At 48.2% G+C, this 12,511-nt stretch overlaps 1 protein-coding gene across 1 annotated transcript in view; it reads right to left on the bottom strand.

Moving 5' to 3' along the window:
• The window catches only part of dcdc2b (doublecortin domain containing 2B), a 68,996-nt gene that overhangs the window by 5,471 nt on the left and 51,014 nt on the right, over window positions 1–12,511 (bottom strand). The window contains exons 9-11 of the mRNA XM_041213185.1: window positions 11,444–11,636; window positions 5,177–5,280; window positions 1,831–1,893 (exon numbers count right to left, since the gene is read on the bottom strand). Of these exons, the coding sequence (XP_041069119.1) occupies window positions 1,831–1,893; window positions 5,177–5,280; window positions 11,444–11,636 (360 nt within the window). The remainder of the gene's footprint in view (window positions 1–1,830; window positions 1,894–5,176; window positions 5,281–11,443; window positions 11,637–12,511) is intronic.

Below are 12,511 nucleotides of genomic sequence, written 5' to 3'. Positions count from 1 at the left end.
CCCTGGTCCACTCCTCTAACCCCCCCACCAACACCTCATTCCCTTCCCACGGCACCTTCTCATTCAATCACAGCAGGCCATCACACCTACCCATTTACCTCCTCCCTCCTCATTGTTCAAGGCACCAAACACTCCTTCTAGGTGAAGCACAATTTACTTGTATTTCTTTCAATTTAGTCTACTACATTCGCTGCTCCCAATGTGGTCTCCTCTACATTGGAGAGACCAAACACAGACTGGGTGACCGCTTTGCGGAACACCTTCAGTCTGTCCACAAGCATGACCCAGACCTCCCTGTCGCTTGCCATTTCAACACTCCACCCTGCTCTCATGACCACATGTCCACCCTTGGCTTACTGCAATGTTCCAGTGTAGCTCAACGCAAACTGGAGGAACAGCACCTCATCTTCTGATTAGACACTTTATAGCCCTCTGGACGTAATAGTGAGTTCGACATCTTCAAGACCATGAGCTATGTCCTTCATTTTGAATTTTTTCCCCTAGTGCCAGTCTGTATCTTGTTCTCATGTTTTTGCTTTCAGACAGTGCTGGCCTTTATCCTGCTATTAGCACCTACTCTGACCTAGCTTAGTGTCTTTAATACTATCATTACCACTCCCTTTGTCTGTGTTCCATGACATCTGTGTCATTTAATCTCCCCGCTCTCTAACCTGCCCCTGACCTCTTTTGCTCCACCTGCCCCCTCCATTTTTCAACAGCATCAAACCCATCACATTCCTACCTCTCTTAAGTTCCAAAGAAGGGTCCTATTGGCCTTGAAACATTAACTCTTTCTCTCTCCACAGATGCTGCCAGATCTGCTGAATTTTTCCAGCATGTTCTGTTTTTATTCCACCTCTACATGTCTATTGCAGGGACTGTGCTTAGTCATTTTCTGTCAAGATTTTGTACCGATGCTTGGATTATTCTCTTATCAGGCAGATATTTGAGTGAACATGGGGGTAAGAGCTGTATTCCATATGATAGGGCCCCTCTTCCTGCTCCTTATTACTGAAAGGTCATTTTGTATCAAGTAAGAATAGAGTTCACACAAGGGAGAGCAGACGGGTTGTGTGAACACTTGATCAGAGGCTGAATCTAGCTTGAACAAAATATGTGAGAATAAAGGATCAAGCTTTTATTTTAATTTTAAGGACGTGATATTTTTATTGTGAGCTTACCTAGCCATCAAATTGAGTCTGTTGTTAACAGTTAGATTCTATAAAAGTGACACTGAGAGAGATTGCAAATTCACTAAAATAAATAAATTTGTTTATGTAGTGACAAAAACATATTTTCTCCCAATTTTCTTTCCTTTTCTCCAAAGGCACTAACTCGGAGGGTTAGAATGTTGTGATTAATAACCGGATTACATTACATTGTTTAAATATTCACTCTCCATATTCAAGCTTCGATAATGAATCTGTTTAATCACTAGTGTTACAACTGAGCCTGATCCTGTCTTCAGTTGACACCTAGCTTTCCCAACATAGACCATTGAATAGCAATTAGGAACAGGGGCTTCTCTGATCTTTCTCCTCCCTATGTCACAGGCACTGAGGCTAATTGCAGTGCCCATATTCTTGACCCAGCTGAGATCAGTTAACTCGGCATAATCCCCAAGGGTTGAATCAGAAATCTTGCTGCTATGTCTGGCTGGTTCCAAGAAATACATTTATTTATATATATATCATGTGAAAATGAATGTGATATAGCAGGAGGGTGACTGGGAGCTTTTGTTGTCTGGTCTTGTACTAGGTGAAGGATTATCACATGATGAAATGACTAAAGAATATAACAATCAATAAAAGATGTTAGTACTTCTGTTACCTCTTCAACATGATACGTCTCTTCTTCAGGAATGACTTCATCTTCAACAATTTCAGCCACTCTCTGCAAAATATCAAAGTGATTTTCTGAACACCAGCCAGACAGTCAGCTTTATTCCTTTAACCATCACATTCACAGCATTCATCTTTTTGCACAATTAAATCAAATCTCAAATTCAGGAATAATCTGAAGTCAGACATAATTTTCTTCAATTACTTATGTTATAAACACGAATTTCTAAGCACACCTAATACAGTTAGCCTTCAGGCAAAGTGACATGTTAGTAGAAATTGCAAGTGTTTTATTTTGATAATAATTTGGTTGTAAATTGTTTTCTGTCGTTTTAATTTAGACTCAGTTCCAACACTAAATTGAAAAGCTAATATACAAGATGCGTGGAAGCGAGGCATTGGGAGGGGAAATCAGCATGGGGATGAAGACCCAGAGTCTCATTGAGATACAGGAGAGAATCTGTTGTTCGGGTAAGCAGGTCTGCCTGTTGATCCTGTCCATACAGGAACACATTCCCTTCTGCAATGAGTGTTTTGTGAACTTGCAAGAATTCACCTTCCACCATAGCCAGGATTTAATGTGAGTAAAGGGGGTCTCCCCCACTGGTTAAAGAACCAGAGGGAACCCCACATTGCTTTTGTAGGGGAGGCCCAGCAAAATTGAGTGACCATCAGGCACTTAATTGGCCAATGTTGGGTCTCCCACTGGATTCAGGACCCCAGGGACAGCGGTCCTGCCCGCTGAGAGTTTTTGGCCAATCAGGGACAGGCTGCTCTCCATTGCTGGCACTGCCAGTCCAAGTGGTGGCTGCTGTTGGCAATGCTCACCAGAGGCACAGATGAGTCCAGGGATAGGGGTTTCAGGGTGGGAATTACCAGAGACAAAGAGGCAGGGGGTCAACAGCAAGGTCAAGGAGTGACCCTTACAGTAGCCCCCTTCCCGAAGTTGTGTCCTTCGATCAGGCACTGAGGGCCTGTGAATGAGGGCCCAACAACCCCCACAAGGCTGAAACCTTTGGGAGGCACGGAAAAGCCATGTGACTCTATTTAATCCCTGAGCCACCACGACATTCTGCTGGGCTCAGCGATAATTGGAGGTAAGTGGTTCATTAATGGGCCTACTTGACATCCTGCCACGAGCGGGCAAGTTGTGGGCACTGGCCCCTTCCCACCTCTGCCTTCATTAGGGGAGATTTTCCCACCACTTGCAGACGGACATGTGGCCTCTTGCGGCCTGGCCGCCATGTTTCTCCCCGCGATGGGCTGGATTAAATTCCATCCCACACTTTTTCACGACAATATCTTGAATACATGGCTGATGATCACACACAGCAAGTTGATAAACTCTAATTAATTTCCAGCAATTCCAATTTTAGCGTGCTAATTCCAATCCTAATGTGGGCTTGACTCCTTTCATTGAGACGTGTGAGTTTTTCAGGGAGTTGGAAGCACCAGGCCTTTCTATGCTGACTGAAAGCTCAGTCTCAGGAAACCACCCAACTGCCAAAACTCCATGGCCCAGATTGTGGCCTTGGATTGGCTAAATGGGAGCCATGGCTTCCAATACGCACATCCGACTCATGAATGACTTTGCCCGGGTTTTTCATATTTTCATGCAGGATTCAGGTTTGCAGTGCACTTTGAGGGTTGTGAGAGAGGGCAGGTGGAGCGTGGGTATGGAGGTGAGCTGGTTAGAAGGTGGCCTTGGTTCTCAGAGACAGGGGCCCATCTCTTAACATTGTTCAAAGGCCCCCAAAACCTCACTCCTTGTCCATCCACCCAAACCGCATGCTCCCTTCAGAAACAAAAACAGAAAATGCTGGAAAAACTCAGCAGGTCTAGCAGCATCTGTGGAGAGAGAAACAGAGTTAATGTTTTGAGTCTGTATGACTCTTCTTCAGACTCTTCTGAGGGTCATACAGACCCGAAATGTCAGCTCTGTTTCTCTCTCCACAAATGCCATTAGACCTGCTGAGTTTTTCCAGCATTTTCTGTTTTTGTTTCAGATTTCCAGCATCTGCAGTATTTTGCTTTTACCCATGCCCCTCCATGCCCCCTCAGATCCTCCATAGCCCCATCCATATCCTCCATAGCCATTCACCAATATCAATTCATGTACAGTCTATAGGAGCCATGCCTTAGCAATAGGAATTATTTTAAATGCAGGTGTAAAAGAATTAAACCTGTGACAGTCAAATAAAACGCTCATTCAAATAACTGTCATTGATCCTGCAAAAATAAACTGTACTCCTATTGAAAACCTTAAGTGGCCATTAAGTTGTGTAAACATGTATTCAGAGACCACATCAAAGGCAGAATATGTTATTACGATGTCTTTAAATTATCAGTTATCTCCCTGAGCAGTTGTGTCAATGGACCACCTGCTGAGCTCAGGCCATTTTTCAGATTTTGGAACTCAGCCAAGCATCCATAATAGCCACAGCTATCAAAAAAAAAACCATTACAGCTACAAGACCCTGAAGTTGTAAGAACCAATAGTGTTACATTTCCATTTCAAACCAGATTGTCAATGAATGGAAAGGGGGCAGGTGCTTAGATTTTTTTTTAACATTCAACAGCAGGGGAATTAAAATCTCAAATTAAAATATGACAGGAGACTTTCCCAGCATATTTTTCTACACTTTTGAATGCAGTAGGGCACTTTCTCCATTGGGAAATGTTTTGTAATGCAATGTGAACAATTACACAATGCCGGCTAATGCAAAGGTCAACTTATTGTTTAAGGACAGAGCCCTGTGGAGTTAAAAACACATCTACATTACAATACAACATCCAATAGTGACATTTGAAGGTGCCAAAACATTTTACATTTACTCTTCAGGATGATCCCCACTCCTCAGCAGACCTCCTCAGTGGTCACGAACTCTGCAAAGGGGGTGCTCTTTTGGGGCTTCCCAAACCTACACCAGCACACAAAGATAGCACGGGGAATGAAATTCAATTTTCCTGTGATCCTCACAATGGACCCTGACCTTGGAAGAGGTGTGTGTGTGTCTTGCACCCAAGGCCTTTGAGACCTGTGAAAATGTCACATGAAAGTGGCATTGGGATGGGGAAGGTATAGGAAAATCATTTCTCACGCAAAAGCATTTATGTTCGGCATTTTGTGAGCCGATCCCTGCCTCCATGAGGAGATTAAAATCCAGACCCATGTCTCACATTTGTTCCATTTAAACTGACTATGGTTACAGGAAAATTTGCCCCTCAGGTTACCACCACCGCCCAACCCACAGGTAAATGAGGAATTGTGCCAACAGTGAGATAACCATTGAAAATTAACCTTGAATAATACAGTACCTAAAATCGTTCCCCACCTTATCGAGTGGCAGTTCAACTTTGGTGTTTTCATCATCAGGAATTTCTTGAGCTCCTTGCAGCTCAGCTCGTTTTTCATTCACTTTAAAAACACTTCTGTCATCTGATGGATTTAAAGTTTATTAAATTGACTGCGGCAGTGAGTGAAACAAAAGATGAGAGTATCTCAAATAGAGTGTGCATAACAAGCAACATTATTCCAGTTAGTTCACCATTAAAATCACTGGAGTGTAGCAAAACATTAGTAATTCCTACTAACACCTCTATCCTATTGGAATCATTCCAGGAAATGTCAAGCTGAATGGTGCCAAATCATATTAACGATATCAACTGGAACATTTTTGGTAGACTCCAGGTAGGCTTAAATCTGATTCAACTGGGAATAAAATGATCATCGACGCTCTTGCATGTGGATGTATTTTCTTCCCTTCTACATAACAGTCACTGTGCCAAAATTTATTCATCGTGTGAAGTATGTTGTGATCTTTTGACATAATAAAGTGCTATATTATGTGTAAGGTTAGCCCATCTTAGACAAAACATATCAGATAGACAAAGGGGTTTTCAAACAGTGTTTGATATCTGATTTGGATAAATAAAAAGCTGAAAAAATAAACCAGAGTTTCTAATGTTCCTTAATCAATGCTTTGATTAAACAATCAGTTTTCATATCTTTTGGAAATTAATAAAAACAAAGTAAAATCATATTCAAATTGTGTGTATTTTCAAGGAGAAACATATACTTGAGCGGTCTGTCATTTCTGTCAAAGCATGAAATTAGCTTTTACCAAGGTATGGCCAGATATTGCAACTTAACTACCGGGTTAAATATTTAAACATAGATTGACATATTTCTCTATTTCCATTAAATAGATACGAGGCTGATGCACAGTGTGAGATGATTCTGACACATGCAGCAGTTTTTAATGGAGGTGACGGGGTTCTTGTCTAATGGCTGGAGAGCCAGTGAGAGCCTTGTGTCGCCCCCTTTAGGGAATGCCCACCCTATTAAGTGCCAGAGGTGGGCATTCCCAGGACCAAGGACCACCAGGGACAAAAGACCCACCCGCTGAGCTGCACGCCTCTCTCCATTGCTCAACAGCGCCACTGGGGAGACAGAAGCTGCTGCGGTACTACACCCACCTAAGGCCTAGGAATGCCGAGGGACCCAGGCCACAGTTGAGTGATGGTGGGGGGAGCATGGGGAAGGGGCGAGGGGGGATGTGGGGGAAGGGGGAGGGCTATCGGCCACAAGGGCAGGGGGTTGGCTTCCAGTGGGACACATCCTTCTCAATGCCTGGTCCCTTAATGTTAAGACAAGAGATCCTCACCCACCCCCCAGCCCCCCTCCCCCCACCATCCCCACCACCACCAGGAACCCCCAAACAAACACGACAGTGTTTGTATTTTGGGCTCCTCACATGGTGAAGCTCCACCCGCCAGTTCATTCATACCAGCAGAGGTGGGATTACGCACTTACGTGGCCTTCCTGCCATGGATTTCATTGGGGTGGAGGTGGGAAGGTGGAGGGGCCCTCCACCCTCCACACTCCCAATTCATTAAATATCACAGCCCCCCCCATCCACACACCCCACCAAATTCACCACAGGGAAGGGCGCGACTTCAGCCCAGTGCGAGAATTGTGTAGATGAGTTCAAGAGTATGCGTAGGTGAGTGTGAGTAGGAGTAAGTGTGAAGGCTTAGGTGAGTATGAGATTGGGTGGGATTGGGTAGGGGGGGTGATGTGTTTGGGGGCTGGTTGGGGGGCTTGGAATTGGGTAGGGTGGGGGTGATGTGTTTGGGGGCTGGTTGGGGAGGTGGGATTGGGGGGTGGTGGGGGTGATGTGTTGGGGGCTGGTTGGGGGGGGTGGTTGGATTGGTTAAGGTGGGGGTGATGTGTTTGGGGGGAGGGTAAGATTGGGTGGGGTGGGGGTGATGTGTTTAGGGGCTGGTTGGGGGGTGGTGGGATTGGGTGGGGTGGGGGTGATGTGTTTAGGGGCTGGTTGGGGGGTGGTAGGATTGGGTGGGGTGGGGGTGATGTGTTGGGGGCTGGTTGGGGGCGTGGTGGGATTGGTTAAGGTGGGGGTGATGTGTTTAGGGGCTGGTTGGGGGGTGGTGGGATTGGGTGGGGTGGGGGTGATGTGTTTAGGGGCTGGTTGGGGGGGTGGTGGGATTGGGTGGGGTGGGGGTGATGTGTTGGGGGCTGGTTGGGGGGGTGGTGGGATTGGTTAAGGTGGGGGTGATGTGTTTAGGGGCTGGTTGGGGGGGTGGTGGGATTGGGTGGGGTGGGGGTGATGTGTTGGGGGCTGGTTGGGGGGGTGGTGGGATTGGTTAAGGTGGGGGTGATGTGTTTAGGGGCTGGTTGGGGGTGTGGTGGGATTGGGTGGGGTGGGGATGATGTGTTGGGGGCTGGTTGGGGGGGTGGTTGGATTGGGTGGGGTAGGGATGATGTGTTGGGGGCTGGTTGGGGGGGTGGTGGGATTGGTTAAGGTGGGGGTAATGTGTTTAGGGGCTGGTTGGAGGGGGTGGTGGCATTGGGTGGGGTGGGGCTGATGTGTTGGGGGCTGGTTGGGGGGATGGTGGGATTGGTTAAGGTGGGGGTGATGTGTTTAGAGGCTGGTTGGGGGGGTGATTGAATTGGGTGGGGTGGGGATGATGTGTTGGGGGCTGGTTGGGGGGGTGGTGGGATTGGTTAAGGTAGGGGTGATGTGTTTAGGGGCTGGTTGGGGGGGTGGTGGGATTGGGTGGGGTGGGGATGATGTGTTGGGGGCTGGTTGGGGGGGTGGTGGGATTGGTTAAGGTGGGGGTGATGTGTTGGGGGCTGGTTGGGGAGGTGGTGGGATTGGTTAAGGTGGGGGTGATGTGTTTAGGGGCTGGTTGGGGGGGCGGTGGGATTGGGTGGGGTGGGGATGATGTGTTGGGGTCTGGTTGGGGGGTGGTGGGATTGGTTAAGGTGGGGGTGATGTGTTTTGGGGCTGGTTGGGGGGGTGGTAGGATTGGGTGGGGTGGGGGTGATGTGTTGGGGGCTGGTTGGGGGGGTGGTGGGATTGGTTAAGGTGGGGGTGATGTGTTTAGGGGCTGGTTGGGGGGGTGGTGGCATTGGGTGGGGTGGGGGTGATGTGTTTAGGGGCTGGTTGGGGGGGTGGTTGGATTGGGTGGGGTGGGGGTGATGTGTTGGGGGCTGGTTGGGGGGGTGGTGGGATTGGTTAAGGTGGGGATGATGTGTTGGGGGCTGGTTGGGGGGTGGTGGGATTGGTTAAGGTGGGGGTGATGTGTTTAGGGGCTGGTGGGATTGGGTGGGGTGGGGGTGATGTGTTGGGGGCTGGTTGGGGGGGGTGGTGTGATTGGTTAAGGTGGGGGTGATGTGTTTAGGGGCTGGTGGGATTGGGTGGGGTGGGGGTGATGTGTTGGGGGCTGGTTGGGGGGGGTGGTGTGATTGGTTAAGGTGGGGGTGATGTGTTTAGGGGCTGGTTGGGGGGGGTGGTGGGATTGGGTGGGGTGGGGATGATGTGTTGGGGGCTGGTTGGGGGGGTGGTGGGATTGGTTAAGGTGGGGGTGATGTGTTTAGGGGCTGGTTGGGGGGGCGGTGGGATTGGGTGGGGTGGGGATGATGTGTTGCGGTCTGGTTGGGGGGGGTGGTGGTTTGATTGGGTGGGTTGGGGTGATGTGTTTGGGGGCTGGTTGGGGGGGGTGGTGGGATTGTGTGGGGTGGGGGTGATTTGTTTGGGGGCTGTTTGGGAGGGGTGGTTGTTGGAGTGGGTAGGGTGGGGATGATGTGTTTGGGGCTGGTTGGGAGATTGGATTGGGTGGGGTGGGGGTGATTTGTTTGGGGGCTGGTTGGGGAGGTTGGATTGGCTGGGCAGGAATGGGCTAGGTGAGGTGGGGGTGGGGGTTAACATGTCTCCCTGCTCACAAGCACGTGCAGCCCATTCAGCTTCTATAAGGCCTATTAAGGCCTAATGTCAGAGACCACCTGGAATTTCCTGGTCAGCCTCTGGGCCCCCGGGACGGGGGTGGGGGTGAGGGAACAGGGCAGCTGCTTGGAGTTGGCCTCTGGGTGACAGACTGGGCAGCAGGGGGCAGTGCTCCACACAGATTTTGATACCCGCTCTGCCTGCCTGGCAGCTGCAGCTACAAACTGCCCTGTGGGGTGACCCTTCACCCCATCCCCACTGCCCTGTGGGCCGACCCTTCACCCCATCCCCACTGCCCTGTGGGGTGACCCTTCACCCCACCCCCACTGCCCTGTGGGGTGACCCTTCACCCCATCCCCAATGCCCTGTAGGCCGACCCTTCACCCCACCCCCACTGCCCTGTGCGGTGACCCTTCACCCCACCGTCACTGCCCTGTGGGGTGACCCTTCACCCCACCCCCACTCCACCCCGCTCTGTAGTGCTCTGACTTTAAGGGCATTTTTTAGTTTGAATTGTAAGAAGTTGGAGAGAGGGTGTCTCCCTCTCACTTGCCTGAAAAAACAACCCGCTGCTTCTTCAGTGCTGGAGGGTCACTACTGGCCACTATTGGCCCCTCCAACTTCAAGTGTCCATGTGCCAGCTTTACTTGGACCCTTGGCCAGTAATTGGCCAATTTCCAATTCAGGGAAAATCACCAGTGAGTTACTGCCCTCCACACAGTGGCCTGAGTTTTCCCTTTGGCAGGCGCGCCTGATCGTCGGGCTGGGGAGCGGTTGGTAAATGGACCACCAACCCTGATCGGCCCCCCGAACGCGATTTCAGGTTGACTAGCCAATTACCGGCCAGGCAGCGTGAAACTGGCGCTGAAATGCTGACCGCTGCCGGGGTAGAGGTTGGGGGTGGGGGGGGTGGGGGGTGGTTGCAGAGGAGGGTGGGAGGAGGGTGGTGATGACATTTCTGCGGGTGGAGGGCCAGCGCTGAGAGAAAGCTCCCTGAAGGCAGAGAGCTGCCTCGGGGAGCTGCAGACCCGAAAACCATCAAATAAAGGATTTAAAAGCTGAACAAAGTGTCCACGAGTCACAATCAATCACCTGAAAATGCAGCTGATAAAAATACTGCTCATAAATTTTTATTTTTATTTTATTTAATAATGGAAATTTCATCCCTCCCTTGGATGAGGTTTGGTGAAAAATGTAGCGTCCGCCCAGCTGATTCGCCCGTCCACCAACTGTAATGTTGGATGGACCTCGAAAAATCGGAGACAATTGTGTTGTTAGTGAGGACGGCCGACCCCCCACTTCAGCCTGATGGTGGGGTCCCGAGGGAAAAATCCTGCCCTGAATGTGTGTGTGTGTGTCTGTGTGAGAAAGGGTGTATGTATTTGTCAGAGTGTGTGCGTATGAGTGTGTGTGTGTGTGAATGTGTGCATGTGTGAGTGTGTGTTTGTGTGTGTGTGAGTCTGTGAGTCTGTGTGTGTGTGTGTGTGTGTGAGTGTGTATGTGGATGAGTGTTTGTGTGAGAATGTATGCATGAGAGTGTGTGTATGAGTGTGTGTGTATGCACGTGTGCACGTGTGCATGTGTGTGTGTGTGTGTGAGCGTGTATGAGGGTATGTATATCTGTGCGAGTGTGTGTGTGTGTCTGTGCGAGTGTGTGTGTGTCTGTGCGAGTGTGTGTGTGTGTGTGTGTGTATGTGAGTGTGTGCGTCTGTGTGTGAGTGTGTATGTGTGTGTGTATCTGTGAGAGTATTTGTGTATGTGTGAGTGTGTGGGTGCGTGCGTGTGTGTGTGTGTGTGTGAGTGAGTGAGTGTCTGTGCATGTGTGAGTGTATTAGTGTGTGTGTGTGTCTGTGTGAGCATGAGTGTGAGCATGTATGAGTGTATGTTTGAGTGTGAGTGTATGTTTGAGTGTGAGTGTATGTTTGAGTGTGTTTGAGTGTGAGTGTGTTTGAGTGTGAGCGTGTTTGAGTGTGAGCGTGTTTGAGTGTGAGTGTGTGAATGCAAGTTTGGGTTTAGGTAGCTGGAATTTAAAGAAAACTGAAGAGAAAGCATTCTTTTTGCAAGCTACGGCCTCTCTGTTTATTCCCTCAACAGCAAATTTTCATTTTCTCCTGGTAGTTTGACAAATGGATGAAAACATTGATTGGACTCCATCTACTGTAACTTTATGTAATGACATGAAATAACCTGAAACATGATGTGAATCGCAGCATGAATCACTCACTACCCGAAGGGTAAGGGGGAAAATTGGGAGTGAAGATTGTCAGGAGGGTGAATTTTAGCTCCTGTAAATGTTGCTTATGTCTGATGAGTCTTTACCAAAGTTTCAATTTTAAAAATGAGAATTCTTACCTTTGGTATCATCCCCAAGCTGTGAATTCTTTGTCAGATTTCGATTTGACTTCACTTTAACTGGTTTTGCAAAGAAAATAGAATGTGCTTTCTGGCTGTTGTTCTTTCTTTGCTTCCCCCTCACCGTCCGTGGGGACACTAGGACTTGAGCTGTTCCTGCATCTCCTGTAGACTGGACTCTCCTCTTATCTGACTGGAAATTTATTGGGATCTTCATTTACATTGTATTTACAACACTCCTCCGTCTTCACTATTGTTTTATTCAATCACGAGATGTGGGCATCTCTGGCTGGGCCAGCATTTATTGCCCAACCCTAATTGCTCTTGAGAAGGTGGTGGTGAGCTGCCTTCTTGAACCGCTGCAGTACTTGTGGTGTAGGTACACCCACAGCGCTGTTAAGGAGAGATCTCACCCAATCATTCTATTATTTTCTCCCTTGTGTATATATCTCGCTTCATCTTAAATGAATCTTCATTGCTGAAGATTTCGCTACAGAGTGGGATAAGGTCTTGTTAGGCCCCACTGAGGAAGGTCATGAAACCTGGCACTGTCCTCAAATATCCAAATATGTGCTCTTTAAGGAGTCATTATAGCCCCTACAGAGGCAAATGTGATTGATTATTTTTCCCTATTTTAGCCCAGTGATATTGAGATTCACTGGGACAGCCATCCCGTTGTCCTAGAGACCAGGAATCCTCTGGCATTCTCTGTTGAGTTCCATACTGGGGAAGAGTACATTTATCAACCAATCCATTGAGAAAACTCACTCATAACTATTGGATATAAGTAGAAAATGAAGGTGTGAGGACATTCTCAGGGTACCACAGGGCAAATGTAATAAAATCACAAAGCCATTTTTTATTATAAACCTTTACATGTACATTCTTGTTTTCTGAATAATTCCAATTTTATTTTTGAAATGAGCTCACTGGTCCCCTCTAGTGATCATCAAGGAGTAGTTTACTCTCCTGTACTGTGATTACATCACATGATAAATACTGCTCAATAAAATGGATTTGGTAGTAATCAGATTCTCAGTGGAAAGAGATGTCTGCTGGAAGATCAGC

This window comes from Carcharodon carcharias, chromosome 19 (assembly GCF_017639515.1).
Source record: "Carcharodon carcharias isolate sCarCar2 chromosome 19, sCarCar2.pri, whole genome shotgun sequence".
NCBI lineage: Eukaryota > Metazoa > Chordata > Chondrichthyes > Lamniformes > Lamnidae > Carcharodon > Carcharodon carcharias.
The sequence above is the reverse complement of the archived record's forward strand: the minus strand, read 5'-3'. Positions and strand labels throughout refer to the sequence as shown.